General features: G+C 35.4%; 2 protein-coding genes across 2 annotated transcripts in view; one reads left to right on the top strand and one right to left on the bottom strand.

Annotated features, from left to right (window-relative positions):
- Nucleotides 1–21,935, top strand: part of LIN28B (lin-28 homolog B) — a 122,332-nt gene that overhangs the window by 16,648 nt on the left and 83,749 nt on the right. The window lies entirely within an intron of this gene.
- On the bottom strand, nucleotides 18,225–18,443 carry LOC109489277 (cytochrome c oxidase subunit 6B1-like). The gene has a single exon (XM_019797276.1). It carries the CDS (start codon nucleotides 18,441–18,443, stop codon nucleotides 18,225–18,227), a length of 219 nt encoding a protein of 72 aa, XP_019652835.1.

Raw genomic sequence — 21,935 nt, forward strand, 5'->3', positions numbered from 1 at the left:
GTGCTTACCAGCTGTTTGAATTTTGTCACATTACCTTACCTCAGATTTCCTATCTATAGAAATCAGGTAGCAATACTAATTTTATAGAGTTGCAAGGATTTGAGTTAATGTATTTTAAGTGTTTAGCCTCATGCCTGAAAGGGGAGTGAGTACTAGGTATCCTGACTGTCCTCCTCTTTTTGTTTCTTTGTTTTTTAAAGTAAAAAAACCACAGTATGCCTCAATTGAAGTAATGCAGAAAAGGATATCTGGTATAAGGGATGGCAGGGCCCACACTTAGCAGATAAATGAGACTACCCACACACTATAAAATGTAATGGAGAAAATACAGTTATCTACATCTTTGTTCATAATAGAAGTAAAGAACATAATGAATGCAAGTCCGTTCCTCAAGTATAGGATGGGGCTAGTCTGTCTTGATACCTGCTTGTGTGAAAAAGATCTAAGGTTTTTGTTGTGGAAGCTGTTGGTTGCATACCCAGCATCCATTTCTTCCTTCAATCCTGATCAAAACCCCAGTTCTTTGGTTCACGTATTCACCTCTCTCTGTGTCCCTGGGAAAGAAAACTCCACCTTTAAGGAAAGGGGTAGCTTGATCAGTCTAAGTACTTGGCATTCTCTAATAAACTATTTTAAATCCAGGAGCAGGGATAAGACTTAAGTTGGCTTATTCAGTCATGAGGGAGCTGTTATTTACATTTTACTATTAAAAGACTTAATGTTCTTTTACTCTTGTGACTTTTATCTTCTCTGTCCCTTTATTCTATTTCCTTGGGTAGAACTTGCACCAATAACAATTCCTTTTGCCTCTCACCCTCTTCCATCTCAGGCTTTCCACCAAATTGGGTTACTTGGATATGAAAATTTAGTGTCGGGGCACCTGGGTGGCTCAGCTGTTAAGCGTCTGCCTTCGGCTCAGGTCATGACCCCAGGAATCCTGGGATCGAGTCCCGAGTTGGGCTGTCTGCTCCATGGGGATCCTGCTACTCCCTTTACCTCTACTGCTTCCCGTGCTTGTGCTTGCTCTTTCTCTCTGTCAAATAAATAAAATCTTTAAAAAAAAGTTCAGTGTCATTTCTAACTCATGACTCTTCTTTATCCCCAGGTCCAATCGATAGTTTAAAAAATAATCTTACGTTGCATCAAAAACTGGGGATGTACTGTATGGTGACTAATATAACAAAATAAAATATATATATATATATATATATAGAAATAAAACAATCAAAGTTTTTTTAAAAAGTGGAGAAAAAATAATCTTAAAATGCCCTACAACTTCCTATCATCTATGCTTGCGATCTTCATCAAAGCAGTCTTGATTAGGCTGCTCTTCTGTTAGTACCTAGAAGAACATGCACCTGAACGTTAGGCATATCAGATAAAGAAGCTTTGGCATATGGTATGACTTGATGTTAGGATCTTCTACTGGTGAGCTTCTCCCGGTAGATCACTCCTCAAAGGGAATCTAGTGGTAAGCGGTCTATTCGAGACTTAGCTCCATCAGTTTATTCAACAAAAATTATTGAACACCTAATATGTGACCTATAGCAATGAGCAAAACAAAATGAGTGAAAATACCTGCCCTCACACACCAACTCTTACTCCCCCATCTTTCTATCTTCTATCTCTGCTGTGAAAAATAGGAACATAGACTAACCATATCAAGTACAATATATAGCATCTTTAATTTCTTAAAAACCTCACAATAATATTTGAACTCTGGAAATCAATCTCAGAAAAATTGGAGTATAAGAAACAAAGTAAAAGAAGGTGTTTTATTTGGGGGGAAACAAAAAAAAATAAAACTAATGAGATAACTCTTAAGTCTGAATTCTAGAGCAGTCTAAAAATTATACTCTGAGGTTCATATAGTAGTATTGTTAAGGAGAACTAGGTTAATATCCACAGCAGAATTTCTCGACCTTGGCACTTTGGGTTTGGTTGGACCTTTTGGCCCAGATAATTTTTTGCTGCAAGGGGCTGTCCTGTGCTTTATAGATGGGTAGCAATATCCCTGACCTCAACCCACTTCACTAGTTGTGACAACCAGAAATGTCTCCAACGTTGCTAAATGTCCCCTGGAGGGCAAAATTGCCACCATTTAAGAACCTCTGATTTAATGACTTTGGTAAGTGCTTTACCAAATATATTATGCTTCATAATTAATATTTTATAATCTTTCCTTTAGACAGAAATATAGTCTAAAATGGTTTTAGAAAGCCTGGACATTTGGAATAAGGAATTACCACCACTAAGTTCATATTTAAGTAACAATGTATTAAAAAGCTAAATATGAAACATTTTAACATTTTAAGTTCTAGAGTGCTATGTATTGTATTGTTCTGATTATAGATGTAGTACATGTTAAGTATAGGAAATTTAGAGAAAGAAGAATACAAAGATGGTAATAAAAATCACTTACTATCCCATCACCCAGAGAAAATTACTGCTTATTAACTTTTACTATATTTTGTTTTACTGTTTTTCTTCTCTTTGTAACTTAAATTTTAGTTTTGAATCATTTACATTTTTATGTGCTTTGTCTAAAGATTTTTTTAAAAACGGGGAAAATTATTTTCAATTCCCTTTGTCAAATTATTACTATAAATTAGAGGAGATTTAAAGGTAATTAAATTATAATAGGAAAAATAGGGATTTACAAATTAATTTAGGAGTTGAGAAAAGAAAGTATAGAGAAACACATATATTATGCATTTGAGTGATAGATTCTAAATAATATTTGTTGAAGTGTAAATTTTTTGAAATAAGAGTAAACCTAACAACTTATATTATTTCTTCCTTTAATCCACTCATAATTTCACAACTCTGAATATGTGAGACATTTATTTTTTAAATTTAAATCCTTTGGGAAATTTTGTCTTTTGGGAAAAACAGTAACAGAATTATATTAATACATTTTTATTTTCATACACAAAGTATAGAAAAAGTTGTTTTCATTTTGTATAAAAATTTTAAAACTTTAGTTCATCATGAAATATTTTTTTTAAGATTTTATTTATTTATTTGACATAGAGAGGCAGTGAGAGAGGGAACACAAGCAGGGGGAGTGGGAGCGGGAGCAGCAGGCTCCCACTGAGCAGGGAACCCAATGCGGGGCTCGATCCCAGAATGCTGGGATCATGACCTGAGCCGAAGGCAGAGGCTTAACGACTGAGCCACCCAGGGGCCCCTGAAAATTTTCTATGACAGGGAGGTTCCAGGAGGTCTTCTCACCTTTAAATACCCAAAATGGTTTCAGAGATGCACAAATGTATATATTCCTTTTTATGCACACAGGTCATATGCTGACCTAAATTTAAGTGGCAAATATACTTCAGGTTCCGTCTTACATAACAGAAATTAAAAAGCCTTTGTTAAAAGAAAAATTTTCATTTAATATGAAAGGAAACAACCATTATACCCTCTTTATATATACCTTTCTCAAGAGTGATTGACTCATTTTCTAGTCATCCACATATTTATTAGTTGTCACCCATTTATGTTCTCCATGCACTGAGATTTCCCCTCTCTACTCAGACTGAATTAACCTTTTCATATCACGTCGACTTAAATTGTTGGCCATCCTACTCATTTTCTCAACACAAACACGAGGAACAGCCCATCCCTAATCTACTGTTATTAACTGTATTCCTGCCATATATTAAAAGGTATGCCTATTGCTATCATTTTCTGTTATATATTCCATGCTATAAATTTTCTCTTGCCTCCTGGGTGCTTGGCCCATTCTTAAGATAATGCTAATTAGAGTTGAGGTTGGACACCACAATAGGCTCTGAAACATTTTAGCTAGCAAAAATAGCGCATCACAAAGGATGCAGGACATATCCTCCCACACTATAAATTCACCTTAGCCTTTGTTTCCTTTGTGTTATTATTTCCCATCTTTTCTAAGACACTGCTATTTTAAAATCTCCCACTCATTTTGCTCCCTCTCAGCACTCTGTGTGTGTGTGTGTGTTTGTATGTGTGTGTGTGTTTTCTCCTCTTTCTCAACTTCCACCCCCACTCCCTCTTCCTGGTGTAAAGGGCTTCTGTAGGAAATTGACAATTGGTGTCTTTCTGCTTCAAAGTCTTTAACAAGTGGAGCTGGCTGTTAAGAGAAATTGACCAGGTTCCTGTGATCCTTGTCAGTTTCTCTGGTTAATCAATTTTTCTTTAGGGAGGAGCTGCTTTTAACAAAAGAAAACTAGCCTGAAAATTCAATCATTTGCCCATTGCTGCCTCACGTATATCTGCTCTTCTTTTGCTATCACCTTACGTTTTTATTATAAACTTTTAATTCTTGGTTTTTCATTGCCTCATTTGTAATGGAGAATGAAGAGCCATTTTCGTAGAATTCATATATCCTCAATGATTCTTATTCATTCTGATACTTGCATAATTTAATCTATAAATCTGGTTTCTGTTCAAAAGACAGTGCCTTTAAAGCAAAATGAGTGCATTTCTTTCCTAGTTCTTGTTGACTTTCCTACAAAAACCAAGGCAAGCAATTCCAGAGCACTTAAAAGGAAATCATGCTATCGTAGAAACTAATACAATGAAATCCAGAAAAACCAGGTAGAGTTACTATATTGCTCTTTGTTAATAGGGATATTTCTTTAAACATGTCAAATACTGTTATAGTTAGAAACAGAATTAAAAGAATGTGTCTTTAGGTCATGGACAAGTTTGAACAGCCAAGTTAGCCTGAAAATTAGGTTATAAGACCTGAAGAGAAAATTGACAAAATAGGCAAAATGTATTTGGAATATCTCTTAGGCATTACATAAAGGTGTTTGCACATAGTGATATTTGATAATAGACAGGATTATCAGAGGAAGGAGTTAATTTGAATGATGACTAATGCTCCAAATCATATTTTACAAATAAGTTGTTTCATGGTATATTATTAAGTGTTCCTTGAACAGGAAAAAAAGTCCATCTTCAAAAAGTTTGGGACATTCTTGGGTATACAAATTCAGCCTGTTTCTTCATTTAATGTATGATTTCTTAATGCCTTATCATACGATACTGTGCGATCAGTCTCATGGGACATGGTTCCATGGAGGCAAGCACTGAGAAACTCCTGGCTGATGGCCAGCAATCTGTGCATTAATCACTATTAACATCTTTACTCATAAGCTTATAATTTATGAGTAAATTAGAAAAGATTAAAGATCTTTTAAATATCTGCTAAACATTTTTGGTGATTTATTTTTATTTTACAAAACCAGAGACCTAAATAATATTTAAGACATCCAGAAAAGCCGGGGGCAGATAGTGGTTCATCATATGAAAATAGCTTAACAGATGAGATAAAATCAGGTAAGCATTGGAAAACATCAACCATGCGTCTGGGCAACTTAAAAGGAGAGTGACAATAGCTCAAGATTGGTAAATGGTGGTTGTGGTAGTATAGAAGTTGAAATTTGGCCAGGGTAGATTCTGTGTCAGATGGAAAAGAAAACAAAAATAAGTGATACAGTTGTACACAGTTGCCTTTTTTTTTTTTTTAAAGATTTTATTTATTTATTTGACAGAGATAGAGACAGCCAGCGAGAGAGAACACAAGCAGGGGGAGTGGGAGAGGAAGAAGCAGGCTCACAGTGGAGGAGCCTGATGTGGGGCTCGATCCCATAACGCTGGGATCACGCCCTGAGCCGAAGGCAGACGCTTAACCACTGTGCCACCCAGGCGCCCCCACAGTTGCCTTTTAACTAGCAGCTTCAGGGAATAGCCTCTGGCGTATAGTTCGGGGCTTTTTTTTTTTTTTTTTTTTTTTTGAGTAGCAGCAGATTTTGTTCGAAGGTAGCTTACCCCAGTTACTTAAGAGGACAATTCATTTGTAATTTTGAGGCAAATGTTGGTGTCCTAGAGCAGTGAGTCCAAGCTTTTTTTGTTTTCTTATTTTCAAAATTTCTGATCTGTTGCAGATCAAATACTTTTGCACAAATGCTTTTCTCAGGTTACATACTTGTTGTGATCCCATAATGGACAGTTTACCAGCAGTACTGATCCTCGGACCCACCAACACTGTGACTGGATAATCGCCACTTCGACCCATGCTCTCAACTAGAAAATGTCTCACTGCTTATAACTGCCTGCAATTTTTCCTACTGAGGGCTAACAATTCTACAAGGAGAGAAAAAAATTATTTAAAAATATAAATGCTGTTTCTATATCAGTGATTGTAATTTTGGTAATTTATGGACCAGCAAACATTTCAAAAAATGTGGATGATTTGGTAAATTTTTAATAATCGGCTTTCGAAAAATCATCTTGTATGTATTATGCATTTTACTGACATAAAGAATACAGAACACAATTTACAAATAATAATAGTACACACACAATATGCTTTATTATAAATTCCATGTAGCCAATTGTTTCTCACAGAATGCTTTTGTTGATTTTTTTTTTTTCTGGAACTTTTATGTCTATAGCTAAACTATGATTGCAACTGATGAACAGGTATAGTTTTTACATTAATGTTAAATGAGTAACAACACAGAAGTTAAATGACAAAGACAAAGATGTATGCTAGAACTTTATCATAAGGCACTTCTTTGCTGAGTGGAAAACAGTTTTTGAATACTGTAAGAATATTTCCTCTGTTTTTATAATATTTACAGTGTAACAGCTATAGGCATACACTGTTACATCATTTGCATTTATTTAAAAATTTCTCCATCACTTTCCTAGGTGTCTAGACAATCAATAAAATTTATTTAAAAGCCCTGATTTGTAGCATTTGCCAATTAGTTTCAAGCTATCAGTGTGATGTCTGTGTGGAGTTGGGAAGAAATGCACAGTGATACACCATTATGTAGTAATTCCACTGTACAGATTCAATAAATGTAAATAACCTCAAGATAATAGTAAAATGTAGCAAAATAATTAGGAAGTAATGAGTTTTAAGCATTTTTTAATTTTTTTCATATAATTGTATGTTTTTACAATTTAATTTGTAATAATGGCTGTTTTTAACAACGATCTCATGGACTTCCTACAGATGTAACAGTCAGGTCTCTGGAGCTCCAGAACACTACTACAGTGCCCGTTTTTCCATGGAAGGACATTTATTTGTAATTACTGTCATTTCGTGAGAGGGATATCATCTCTGAGTAAAAGAAAAACCCCAAGGAGGTCAACTTACAAGCATAACCGTTGTTCTTATTTTTTACATTTCTTTAATACAGTGTTTAAAAGGTCATTTGAGTTCCTACATAGCTGTTTAGATACCACTGTCCTCTGAGTAGTATAGTAACATGCAAATGAACCTGTTTCTCATTTAGTTTAGTGAATAAGTACCAGTGATCACCCAGATACTTTTCTGTTTTGTAGAGATAGTAGGTTACTGTTAATCTTCAGAACTTTATAATCTGAAGGGGTGAGGAGAGTCACTCATAGATAAGAATGTTAGAAAACAAATCTCGAAGACTTAAAATTTTGTGTAGGCCTTCTTTCAAATCTTCTACTTTGCATCGATCCGATCCGTAGATGCTATGTAAGAGATACTACTGTCCTGGGACTGTTATCTCTCAGCTGTTGGGTAGGCCTTGAGGACTACTTTGTGTACTACCCCTGCAGTTTATGATGTATAGACATTTTTTTAAACACTCCTCTTGCCCCTCTTTTCCTTCCTCCCACTTTGATACTGAATTAAGTTTCCTATTACCACAAACTTAGTGGCTTAAAACAACACGTATTTATTAGCTCACGGTCTATAGATCAGGAGTCCAACACAGTGTGAATGGGTTCTCTGCTCAGACCATCCCAAGCCTGAAGTCCAGGTGTTGGCCAGCTGTGTTCTCATCTCTTACGCAGAGTTCTCTTTCTGACTTATTCCTGGTGTTGGTACAAATCAGTTCCTTGTGACTACAGGGCTGGTCTTCCATGTTTTTATCAGATGTTCTCCAGGTACCACTCCCAGCTCCCAGAGGCCAAACTCACATTCTTGCCTTGTGTACCCTCCCATCTGTCTTCATGTCAGCAATAGTGGGTCAAATCCTTCTTCAAATCTCTCTGACTTTTCCCTCTCCCAAAACCCAGAGAAAAATTTCTTTTAAAGTATGATTACATAGAGTTCAAGAAACATACTTTCTAATCTCCTCTTTGATTAACTTAAAGTCACCTGGTTAGTAACGTTAATTATATCTATGATCATGATCATAGGAATGGTATCTGGTCATCTTGACAAAGGAGGGAATTTTGAAAGGTTAGGGTAATTGGGAATCCTAGAATTCTGTCCACCACAAATACTAGATATATCATTTAATAATAATGATGGCTATGTGGGAAGTTTCAACTTAGTGATAAAACTGTAAAAATTGTATCTGGAAATAAAGTCTGAAAAAATAATAAAATAAAAATAAAATTTATAACTGGATCCAATAGCTATTTCCTTCAGAATAGAAATTGATTTCTGGTATACATAAAAATGTAATCTTTTGAATGAGCATGGAGCTAATGGAGCAAAGATAATAACATTTAGAAAATAATAAAATAGTGAAGACAAGATTGTATTTAATTCTTTTTTTAAAAAAAGATTTTATTTATTCATTTAAGAGAGAGTGAGAGAGAGGGCATGGAGCCAGGGGGAGGGGTAGAGGGCTGGGGAGAAGCAGACTCCCTTCTGACCAGGGAGCCAGACTCATCTTTGGGCTTGATCCCAGGACCTGGAGATCATGACCCGAGCTGATGGCAGACGCTTAACCATCTGAGCCACCCAGGTGCCCCAAGATTATATTTAATTCTTAAGTCTAAGTTATTAGTAAAATAAAGACACAACTTATTTTGAACACTTCCTAAATGGTTGGTTAAGAAAATAAGTTCAAAGATATCTAAACATTACCTGAAAATGATATATCTAATAGAAATGTATAAAATACAGAGCCTTGTTCCAGAACAGCCCAACTAATATGTTTACTCAAGAAGAGGGAGTTTCGCCAAGGTTGAGGGAAAAGCTTGAAACTCATAGTAAATAAAAATTCTTTATTGAAAAACTGAGCTTATTAAGGAAACAGCTAAGCAAAAATTTATGGCAAAATATATTGCATTCTTGGTAATGCAAGTATTAACATAAACAAAAATGTAGGCAAACCGGCCTATGATTGAATTATGGTATGTCCATACAATGGAAAAACTTGGAACCATTCATCTAACATTTATTGAACATTTCCTATGTGCCAGACATTTTGCTTAGCTCTGAATAGACTATCAGCCATCAAAAAAATCCTTTGAAGGATAACTAACTTATGAATGTTCATTATGTAATGTTAAGTGCTGTAAAACTTAATTTATTAAATATGGTCCTAGTTTTGTTATTGATGATATGGATAGAAAGTTTTATTGATGATATGGATAGAAATAAATTGAAGACAAGAAAAGCAAAAGATAAATTTTGATTGGTTCTTTCTGTTTTTTTTAAATCACAATTATAAAGAGGCTAAACACCTTCCTTTTTTAGCTATTCCCAATATTTGCACTCCAGTGTTCTATAAAACGTTACTGAGTTCATTTCATAATGTGTTACATGTCTGTTATGACTTTTTGACATAAACCTATAAATTATTTTTGACAAAATGCTTTTAAATATGTTAAACTGCTATATGTTATAATGGTATAAACTATAGCATTAAATATTTCTCTGATGCTCAGGGTACATAATATTATGTTTTTTCTAAGTTATTCAGAGAACAAATCTCTGAATAAAAAAATGAAAAGAGGAAAATGTCCTTTTACTCAGAAATGAGAGAAAAATAACATGGTGTGTTTGTTTTGGAGAAAGCAAAGTCCTTTTATTTAGGTAGAAGGGGAAGTGGGAAAGGTACATCACATTTAGTAAGTATCTAATAAGAGTCAGACACTGTATAGTGCAAGTTTATTATTTTATTTCATTTAATCTTTATATTCATCTGGGTTAGATATTATTTCATTTAAAATGACAAGATTGAAGCTCAGAAGGTTAAATAAACTTCACTGAAGTTAGAACTATTAAGTGCGAGAGCTAGTATTCTCATCTGTGAGAGCAGAGCCTTTCCTATTATATTTTTAATGGATGAATGGAAATTTAATTGTATGCTTTTTAGTAGTTACATAGTTTCAATGGAGATTTTAGATGTAAAAAGACCTAGAGTAGTACTTAAAATGTCTCTTTTATAACCAAAGCACTTATACATCCAACATCTGAGGTTTGATTTAATGGTGAGAGTAGAAAAGGAAAAGACTTATAAATTAACAGACTTTTATCAAAGAAAATCAACAACTTATCAAGGTGCTCAAACTAGATATTTTGGAATATGTATTGTATAACTATTCTTCTAGGTTATGTTTCTACAAAGAAATATTTAGTGCTATATTTTCCAGTAGGGTAACTACTTATAAAATATAGCTCTTTAAATTACTTAATTAAAAATGTAGTTTCTTCTACTACAATAGCCACATTTCAAGTCCTCAGTAGCTACATGTGGTTGGTAACTATCTTATTGGACAGTATAGATACAGAACATTTCCGTCAGCATGGAAAGTTCTACTAGACAGTGCTGACTTCATTTCTTCATTTTTGTTCTATAGGAAATAATTTGTTTGGTAGTTGTGAGCTTAATTTTTTACTTAAAAATCTTTTACCTGGGGGTGCCTGGCTGGCCCAGTCAGAAGAGCGTGCAGCTCTTGATCTCAGGATCATGAGTTTGGGCTCTACTTTGGGTGTAGAAATTACTAAAAAATAAATAAATAAACTTTAAAAAATATAAAAAGAAAAGAAATTCTTATCTAATAAGGTAGTCACACTATAGTTTCTCCATTTAAATGGATTAAAAGTAAGTTAGAAATTAATTAAAACATTCTTTATTATAATTTTTGCTATTTTAGATTTGATTTTTATACTTAATATTTTAAGATTATGTTATTGAATATAGCTATAGTTCATATTCATATATGGATATGCATATATCCATAATTAGTGTCATGTGGTATGCCATTATATGAATATGCTATATTCTATTATAATCAATTGATTTTAAATGTTTTTGGTATTGTAAACAATACTGCACTGAACATTCTCTTACAAGATTTCAGGTACATCTATGCAAAAATTTTTCTAGAATATATAGCCTAGAAATAGAATTTTTGAGTTGTAACGTGTATTTTCAATTTGATTAAGAAATGCTAAATTATTTTCTACATTGGTTATATCAGTTTGTACTGTGAGATTATAAAGTTGTCTTCCTTCGTTTTATTTTTAAAGCTGTAAAATAGTCTTTCACTTTTAAGTCCCTGATTTTACGTGTTTGTTAAAAGGTTATTTTTATTATTGAACAGCCATTGTTTATTTGTTTAAACAAACTAAAGGTAGGATCTTAAATCTTATTTCTTAAGAGCATCAGCAGAAGTAGCAATTCTGAAAGCAATAAGCTGATCATCTTGTAAAGTTACTCTTTCTTGTAGCATTTTACGAAGAAGCTTTTTGTCATTAAAAACTACACCAAAGCTTGGTAGAATATTCTTTGCCTTTAACCTTATGAAGATTCATGGCAAAATAAAATTTCTCTTTTGCTGTAAATTAGCAAATCAGTTACTTGTTTATTTAGTTCTGTTTTGTGCCAGGCAGCGTAAGTTACTTTGGATACAAATTGTATTAAGTCATAGGTTCTGTCTTCAAATACCTTGCAGTTCAGAATAGGAAAATACTGGAAATACACGAATATATTAAAGTGATTTGTTTATTTATACATTCTTTATGATTTTATTTATTTGAGAGAGAGAGAGAGAGAGAGAGTGAGCATGCGCAGAAGCAGGGGGAGTGGAAGAAGCAGACTCCCCGCTGAGCAGGGAGCCCAATGGGGAGCTCAATTCCAGGACCTTAGATCATGACCTGAGTCTTGGGCAGACGCTTAACTGACTAAGCCACCCAGGTGCCCCCATATTAAAGTGATTTCGATGCTGTCAGGAAAACTTGTACATTGGAATCTGATAAGAGAATATGATTGATTTGTCAAAATGTTAAAACTATTTTATATGAGGTGAATATTAAACTGAGCTTTGAGAGCAGAGTATTTGCCAGACATCTAGAGGAAGTGATTCTCAGCAGAGGGAGCTTTATACCCAGCGCCTGGCATTTTTTAGGACACTTCAGATCATTGAGTATGGCTGAAGTTTGAGGGGACAGTGTGAGAGAGTCAGTTAAGGTGGAAGAGATGGAAGGTTTGGCCTTTAACTTATTGGCACTGGGGAGATGTTGAAGAATTTTAATGGATTTTAAGTCATTAAAGAATTTAAAGCAGGGAACTAATTTGAACAGATTGTTATTCTAGATGGTTTCTGCTGCAGTATTGTGTTGAGGATGGATTTGAGAGAGGTAGAGAAATGCAGTTCGGGAGAGGTGGAGAGGGCCTTAACTAAGGTAGGAACACTAGATATAAACTGGAAGATGAGAGATGTTAAGAAAGATACCAGAAATATTCAAGACTTGGCAAACTGTTGGTTGTGGGAGGTGAGAAAAGAGGAAGTACATGAATTACTACTTGATTTCTGTCTTGGGTTAATTGAGTTGTTGGGAGAGACATAAGGAGGGAAGTTAGAGGAGGAGAAGGAGTGTCAGGTTTTGGTGGACCAGATCCTGAGTTTTGTTTTAGATATGGGGAATGTGGGGCGCCTGGGTGGCTCAGTCCTTAAGCGTCTGCCTTCAGCTCAGGGCGTGATCCCGGCATTCTGGGATCGAGCCCCGCATCAGGCTCCTTCACTGGGAGCCTGCTTCTTCCTCTCCCACTCCCCCTGCTTGTGTTCCCTCTCTCGTTGGCTGTCTCTCTCTCTGTCAAATAAATAAGTAAATAAAATCTTTAAAAAAAATAAAGAAAGAAAGAAATGGGGATTGTGAGGACCCAGTGACCATCCAGTTGGATATCCGTGTGGGTCATAGAAGAGAGGTATGGATTATGGTTATAGATTTAGATAGAAGTTATCATATTTAGGTGGTAGTGAAAGTAAGGTTGGAAAGAATCATAAAAGAAGGAAATGTAGAGTTGAAGAAAAGAAGCCAGGAACAGAATTTGGAAAGTACCAGTAAATAAAAGGAACTAATGACAATCTATAGCCTTCTTTGTAGTGATATAAAGATATAAATATTTGGATCCACACGGAGCTTGTCATTTTTTTTATTACTGAGGTATAATTAACAGTGTTATATTAGTTTCAGTTGTACAGTAAAATGATTCAGTAATTTTATACATTATTCAGTGCACATCACAATTACTGTACTCTTAAGGAACTTACCTTTTTTTAAAAAAAATATTTGAAAGAGGGAGAGAGAGAGTGAGGGGAGGGGCACAGAGAGAGAGAGAGAGAGAGAGAAGCAGACTCCCTGCTGAGCACAGACCCCCCCCCCATTGTGGGGCTCAGTCCCAGGACTCTGAGATCATGACCTGAGCCAAAGTCAGATGCTTAAATAGGTTTTTAAATATCTTTTTTGAATAAGATTAAAATAAATAAAATGAAAACCATTATAAAAACTGATAGTATTGGGGCGCCTGTGTGGTACAGTCAGTTAAGCTTTCGACTCTTGATTTTGGCTCAGGGTGTGATCTCAGGGTGGTGAGATCAAGCCCCACATCAGACTCCATACTCAGCATGGACTCTGCTTAAGACTCTCTCTCCCTCTACCCCTCCCCTCCGCTCTCTCTCTCTCTCTCTCTCTAAAAATAAATAAATAAATTTTTTTAAAAGCTAATAGTAGTATTAATAATAAACATTTTAAAAATGCCATCAGGAACACACCTGAATCAAGCAAAATTGGATTTATTAACTTGTGGCACTGAGGGACATGGCACATCGTGTGGAACCTTGAAGCATCAGTGAGAAGGTGTTAGAAAGGACTTCTAGGATTTGGGTTTATGTTAAGTGATTTGGGGGAAGGTCAAGAAAGCAGTGGGTTGATGCTGTCAAAAAGCAGAAGTAATTTTCTGATTGGGGATCCTAATAATTCTTTCTTTTTAAAGATTTTATATATTTATTTGAGAGAGAGAGAGTACATCAGCAGGATGAGGAGCAGAAGGAGAAGCATACTCCCCACTGAGCAGGGACTCCGATGTGGGGCTTGATTCTGGGACTTTGGGATCATGATCTGAGCTGAAGGTAGCCGCTTAACTGACTGAGCCACCCAGGCACCTGGGGATCCTAATAATTCTTATCTAGAAGGCAGGAAAAACATAGCTAAAACTAGAATTAGTAAGGAAGCAGACATATTAGCCATAAAAGGGGAGCGTTTGACCATTTCTTGGTTTGGACAGTGTTGTTTTTGTCTCTATTCAGATAAAATCAGAGTGGCCTTGTCTGATTTTGGGTGTTCTCTGAAATGATTTATGTTCAAATAAAATGTTATGGTATGAACACCTTGGCATAGCTCTAAGTGCCAAGCCAACTCCCAGCCTCACAAGACCTGACAGTGACAGGCCAACTCCTGGCTGTCCAGAGCTCCTTTTGTCTTTCTTGGTCTCTAACAGTGATAAGAGAATTCAGCAAAGGCTTGGTGGCAGAGACAGATGTTTTAGGACTGCTGTATGCTCTAGTAAGTTTGTAGTTGGGATATAACACGGATGATAATTAAGGGGTCTTTGGAAGGATGGAAAGGTAAGGAGAAGAAAGCAGCTGATGAATGTTGGTTTTTTTGTTTATTGTGTTTTTTTTTTTTTAAAGATTTTATTTATTTATTCGACAGAGATAGAGACAGCCAGTGAGAGAGGGAACACAAGCAGGGGGAATGGGAGAGGAAGAAGCAGGCCGACAGCAGAAGAGCCTGATGTGGGGCTCGATCCCATAACGCCGGGATCACGCCCTGAGCCGGAGGCCAGACGCTTTAACTGCTGTGCCACCCAGGCGCCCCGGTTTTTTGTTTATTGTTTTAAGATTTATTTGTTTATTTTAGAGATAGAGGGAGGGGAGGGGACGAGGGAGAGAATCTTCGATCAGACTCCCTGCACTGAGCGTGGAGCCTGACTTGGAGCTCAATCCCACGACACACGAGATCATGACCTGAGCCTAAATAGAGTCGGATGCCCAACTGACTGAGCCACCCAGGCGCCACAGGTGAAAGGTTTTTAAGTAATCAACTTTAGATATAGTTTAGGTAGATTTCTGAACCAGATTATGGTATGATGAAATTAGTGTTTGTGGACAATACAATTGCCTTTTAAAATTATTAAATATCTAAAAATGATTTTAATGAACATTTTACCTTGTCTATAACTCAAAATATTTTCTTTTAAAGTATTTGTCCGTATACTTTTTTACATTGTTGCAATTACTATTTTGTATTCTGAACTTTAAAAAATATTTGCTTAATGTGCCATCATATACTTTACTTTATTCTGTGTTTTTATCTTGCTTGAAGAGGATCATTTCAATAGTTGTCTGTGAGGCTGTTTTCTCAGAAAGGGAAAAGCAGTAAAAGCAGTAATATAAAGGATATAACAAACATTTGGGAGGCAGAATTAACCAGCATCTATTATTGATGAGATGGACTAAGGGAAAAGAAGAATAGAAAATTTTGAATCCTTAAAACAGACAAAATTGAACTATTATCTATATACAGTTTCTCAGTTGGATGATATATTATAAAATATCAACAGGAGTTTGTAACATCCACCAACACTATTTCTTAAAGGTATCCTGAAAGCTGCAAAATATACTTGATTGTTGAAATGATATAGGATTTTTAGGTTGAAGTTTGACATTTGGTGATGATGGTAGAAAATAATGATGAGGGGCACCTGGCTGGCTCAGTCGGTAGAGCGTTGCAACTCTTGTTCTCGGGGTTGTAAGTTCAAGCTCCCCACGTTGGGTATAGAGATTACTTAAAAATAAAATCTTAAAAAAGAAAAAATTTAAAAATATTAGAAGATAATGATAAGGGTAGAATTTATTAGTGGTAAGATGTTCATACTCATTGAAATCAGAATTTATAATCTGCATGTGGCCGGGTTCACATCCTGTAAAAATTAGCCTGAGAGCATTAGTGAAGGCTGATGCTTCCGGGTTTAAGATGCCTGGCATCCCCATTAGTGTTGGTGGTGTTCATCGGAAGGAACACTAGCCTTTCATCCTTAATTTATTCCCTTGTGCCTATTTGATAAGATTGTCTTCTTTAGATGCCTTTGGAAAAAAATGTCTTATTTATACACCATAATAAACTAAGGAGAGAAAGGTTCCATTATTGGAGAAGCCTGTTTGTTAAAAGATTGTTTTAAACCTTTTTATACTGTAAAAGTTAAAAGATGTACTATACCTCATTTGTTTTAACCATATGTAAAATAATTTAAGATATGATGTGTAATACAAATCAAACCACACTATAGCAAAATATTAAAATTAACATATCTAATTCATGGTCTGTAGTTTCAGGAAGTGTTTCATATTATAAAACTCCATAAGGGAAAAACCTAGGAATGATTGAAGTTTATTGCAGTGGACTCCAAATCTATCATATAATTTATCATATAATTGAAATCCCGAGACTACATTTCTCAGGGATGTAAAATTCATTCACGTTTTATCATTTTATTTAGATTTTTCAATGTTAAATTTTAACAGAGAACATAATGAACATATCCGCAAATAATTTAGGATTAGATGACTTACTTCATCTAATTTTACTGTTAGCATAATAGTTTAATTATTAAAATCTAGATAATAATAATTAAGTTATTATTTGTGATTTAAAAAATTTTTTTGACCTTCACCATTTATATTTAACTGCTTTTTCTCTTCAGACTTCATAGCTGTGTCATGTTACAACTGCATGTATAAAAAATTAATTTCTTCTTGCTTGTTCATTTCTTCTTAGAATCCAATATCATTAGTCATTCACTGTTGTTGACAAAGTCAAATTTATATTTTAGATTACCTATTACTTATAAAGTAGTGATGGCTGTTTATATAATGAGTGAAATCTTTTATTCCAAATATATTTTAATTTTATAAAGTACAATTTATTTATACAACAGAGTCTCAGATATTTAAGTAAAGTGAGTACATTATGTATAAATTAAATATATGTGAATCTTTTTCATATTAACTGGTTGTATCATTAACCGGACTTCAGTCACTTGGAGAACCTTGTTAGGAAATTAAAAGGCAGAGTACAAAGTAAGAAAATTATTTGCAACACATAGACAAAGGGTTAATGTCCTTGCAGTATAAAGAAGTCTTGTGAATTAGTAAGAAAAAACAAGCATCTTTGTCGAAAACAGGCAAAGGAAAGGAAAATAGAAATCCACAAAAGTCTAAATACGAACTAAAGAAATTTAAGTTTAAAGCAACATTTAACAGATGAGAGTTCAGCAAGCTATTATTAATATAATTTTAATGGTAATACTTGATGTTGTGATGTTGTGGAAGCTGGAGAGAAATAGTCTCCTGTACCTTTGGCAGAGATATATACTGATGCAAGTTTCTACAGTATAATTTGGCAATACTCATCAAAAGCCTGTGAAAAGGGATGGGTGTACATAAAGATTTTTGTCGTAGAATTTTTTATAAAAACAAAGAATTGGAAACAACTAAATGTTTATTAGATGATTAAATTGTAAATATCCATGTAATATAGCCAGTTTTTTAAACTTAGATTGCTAAACTGTATTCAGAAGTGTCTTTGATTTCCTTGGGGGTACTTTGAGGACCACTGGGAGAAGGGGAGGCTGAACTTCATTCTGCTCAACCAGAGCACCCTTGTCCCTGTTTTTTAATATAGAAGTTTCAAAAAAATGAGAGTATGCCTGGAGAAAGTGTGGGAAGGGGAGCATTTGGCTGCTAAAAAAAAACAGCCTCAAAGTGTTCAATACAAAGGAAAAATATTTAGTGACCTTGCCAAATGAAAAGTAGTAGAGTATAAAACATTGGGTATAGTTGGGTCTCAGTGTTTAAAAAAAATATCTCCATCTGTCTATGCGTGTGAGAAAATGGAGGTTTATGGTAATAAATTAAGTAACAAAATCATTAAAAAATGGCAGCAGTGATGTGATGGGATTTCAGGTGATTTTTATCCTCTGTTTTGTTTTCTTTTTATAAGTATTTATTATTAGTTAAGCCATGATTCAGGATCCCAGGTTGGGGATCACCATGTACCTTCTCCCGCCTTCACACCACTGGGAGAAAGATGGAGGACAGACGAAAGGTGGAGTAGAGCTGGTTCAGATCTTGACAGGAAATGTGCCTTCTGGTTGATGGTCATCCTAGGTTGACACCCAGGATAAGGGGCAGAGGGACTTGTACACACACTGGTACCATTCACACATGGAGACACCACCCCCTTTATCATTCATTATCTTCTCACAGTGGTGGAAGTCCACGTGGTTCTGCCAGCAGTTCCTGGTCTGGTTCTGGTTGGGGAAGTGGCTCTCAGAAGGGGCAGTCCAGTAGTTCTTGATTTTGGTCTTGATTTCTTCTGCCATGGCGCTGACTCCTAAAGACACCCCTGGAACAGCTCACAGCTCAATGTCTATCCTCTGTTTTTCTTATCTATATTTTATAAAATGAACAGGTGCTATGTATGATGAGATGGAAAAAAGCAATAGCAATAACTTCTAAATACTTTTAAAATGCTATCACATTTACATGCAAAGTCCCCTTTAATATTGATGTGGTCTAAGTATAAGATTTACTATATGCCACCCACTGTTTTAAGCAGTTGACATATATTAACTCATCTAATTATTATAACAACCCTAGTTAGGTATTATTAATATATACAAAACTTAAATAATGTGGCCAAAGTCATGCTGCTGATTCAGTCTACCTTGATACATTACCTCTTGGTTACAAAGAATTCCATCTTATTAAACCCCAGCTCATATTACCAATTCCCATAAACTTCAAGAATAGTTTATAAGTGCTAGATGTGAAAACATATATAGATATATTGACATATTTGTATATATTTTGTATTTTGTTTGTATTTTCAGATTTTTTTTTTTAATCTCATCCTGTTAGAAACCTTTGACTTACTATAACTTCACTCATTGCCACCATCATATGCAGATAGGAAACAAAAGGATCTTCTAAGTTGATCAGATGCTCATGCTTATTAAAACATTTTAGTGTTACCTGGGTGGCTCAGTCAGCTAAGTGTCAACTCTTGAATTAGGCTCAGGTCATGATCTCAGGTTTGTGAGATTGAGTCCCATGTGGGGCTCTGCACTGGGCATGGAGCCTGCTTAGGATTCTTTCTCTCCCCCACCCTTTGTCCCTCCCTCCCCTCCCTATCTAAAAAAAGAAAAATAAATAAACACCTTAAAAAAAAAAAAGCACAACATTTTAGAAACCTGTTTGTGACCGCCCTAGCCCTGAGTTACTGTTTGTTTTTAGGCAAGCTGAACACCACACACATACAGACATATACAATGTCTACATGCTGGGTGTCTGGAACATATACAAATCATTCGCCCTTGGAACATACACAAATCACGGGTTTTTATACTTGAAGATGGCATCTCTTTTGGTATTATTTCCTGGTCCAGACTTCCCACTGTCAACAAGATTTATGCTTGACTTATTTGTGGTAGTAACAGGTTGTGTTGAGCCATCCACATATTCTTTTCTCTGTGACCCTTTGGGCCTTCACAGAGCTAGGTAAAAAAGCTAGGAGAGAACTGAGTGCGTTTAGAGACCAATAATCCCTATGTAATGTGCTTTTTTCAATAGCAGATAGTTCATTTACAAAATACTATTTAGGTTTGATGAGGGTTAGAAAGATTCTGAGGGAAAAGGGTCGTGTAAGAGAAAGGAAAAATTACTAACAAAGGTAATGAAGTATGTTGAACAAATGGATGGAGAATGCAGGAGAAAATACAGGGAAGTGTGCTAATGAAAATATACAAATTAAAACAGTGTTACTAAAAGGTGATGACTTAATCAGGGAAATATTATGATATCCCTATGAGTAAAATGAGCCCTTCTCCACATTTTTCTTGATGTTAAAAAATCCATATCCGTAGCTGAAAGATAATTTTTAGACAAGTTTTTAAGTATTAGAAAATCCATATGTAGCACATAAATCCATATGTAGTCATAAATTAATGAAGCCCTTGCCTAAAACTACATGTGTTTCTTTTCTCTTTGGTTGTATAATTTGTAGTAATGTAAAAATTGTTATTTGGTGTAGCTGGGACCTTGCCTTACATGTATCCAGTGATTCATCCAGTGAAAGAATTAGAGCTGAGTTGTGGAACTTGTTTCATGCCTGGAAAGATTCCCTGGGGCTTTGTGACCCTTCTGTGATCATTGGAGCAGGCTGGGCACTTGAAGAGATTCTCTGATTTTTTTAGAGGTGGAGGGTTTGTTCATTCTTCGCCCAACCTTGCACCCGCCATAAAGGTTTTCTCCCATGGCATATAATATCCTGCTCTCTGATACATAGATTGAAAGATGGAGGTAGTCATGGAGTTAATAAAAACATTTCAAAATAATGTAATATCTCATAGTCATTACTCTATGTTAATTATTTTACATTGATAGGACTGAACATTATAGAGATGTAATCTATTTTCAAACCTTCTTTGCAAAGTACTTCTCAGATCTTTATAACATAACTCTAGGACTGTCTATCCAAGATGGTAGTTACTATTCAGTGTGGCTATTGAAATTTAAATTAATAAGAATTAAACAAAATGTTTGGGTCCTCAGTTGCACTAGCAGTGTCTTAAGTGTTCATTAGTTACACATGGTTACTTATTAGGTACCACCGTGGACAGTGCAAATGTAGAAGATTTCTCTCCATTGCATAAAATTCTATTGGTCTGTACTCATTTAGAGGAGATATATACACATATGTATATATGTCTTTTGAGGAGGTCATTGATGTTGCCTCACCCATGTCTTTTAAAGTGTAAGTTTATTGAAGAGAAATAACCATATTTTTTTCAATTTGATCAGAGGTTGTTCTTCCAGCTTTGACAGTATATCATAATGACAGATTTGAAAGTTAGCTAACTTTGCTATGAGGAAAGCTTCATTCAAGTTAATCAGTTATAGAGATTTACTGTGTTAATCAGTAAAATATTTTAAAGTTGGGCTTCTGGGAGATAGCATTATGTAGGTAGTGAAAAAGAACACTTACTTTCAATACAGGAAATGTGATCTTCTCCCAGCTTTGCCACTAACTCATTGTAAGACTTTGGGCATTTTCCCTCCATGACTGACTTATTTTAAAACTGGAAATATATCTTATAACTGGAAATTTATAATTGGAAATACTTTCTTTTAAGATTATTTATTTTAGAGGGGCGCCTGGGTGGCACAGCGGTTAAGCGTCTGCCTTCGGCTCAGGGCGTGATCCTGGAGTTACGGGATCGAGCCCCACCAGGCTCCTCTGCTATGAGCCTGCTTCTTCCTCTCCCACTCCCCCTGCTTGTGTTCCCTCTCTCGCTGGCTGTCTCTATCTCTGTCAAATAAACAAATAAAATCTTTAAAAAAAAAAAAAGATTATTTATTTTAGAGAGAGAGCATGGGGGTTGGGGAGGGGCAGAGGGAGAGAGAGGGAGAGAGAATCCCAAGCAGACTCCCCAGTGTGTGTGGAGCCTGATGCGGGGATCAGTCTCACAACCCTAAGATCACAATCTTGAGCCAAAACCAAGAGTCGGACACAACCAATTGAGCCACCCAGATGCCCCTGGAAATATTTTCTGATCCCCTTCACTCATTTCATCCATCCCCACCCCTGCCTCTGGCAACTACTAGTCTCTTCTGTGTTATCTGTGAGCTTGGGATTGTGTTTGTTTGCTTTTTAAGATTCCACATGTGAGATCACCACATTTATCTTTTCTTTTTTTTATTTTTATTTTTATTTTTTTAATTTATTTTTTTTTTAAAGATTTTATTTATTTATTCGACAGAGATAGAGACAGCCAGCGAGAGAGGGAACACAAGCTGGGGGAGTGGGAGAGGAA

Source organism: Ailuropoda melanoleuca, chromosome 10 (genome assembly GCF_002007445.2).
Source record: "Ailuropoda melanoleuca isolate Jingjing chromosome 10, ASM200744v2, whole genome shotgun sequence".
Lineage (NCBI taxonomy): Eukaryota > Metazoa > Chordata > Mammalia > Carnivora > Ursidae > Ailuropoda > Ailuropoda melanoleuca.

Coding starts and splice junctions, on each gene's coding strand:
- LOC109489277 (XM_019797276.1), bottom strand. CDS start 18,443: ATGGCAGAAGAAATCAAGACCAAAATCAAGAACTACTGGACTGCCCCT.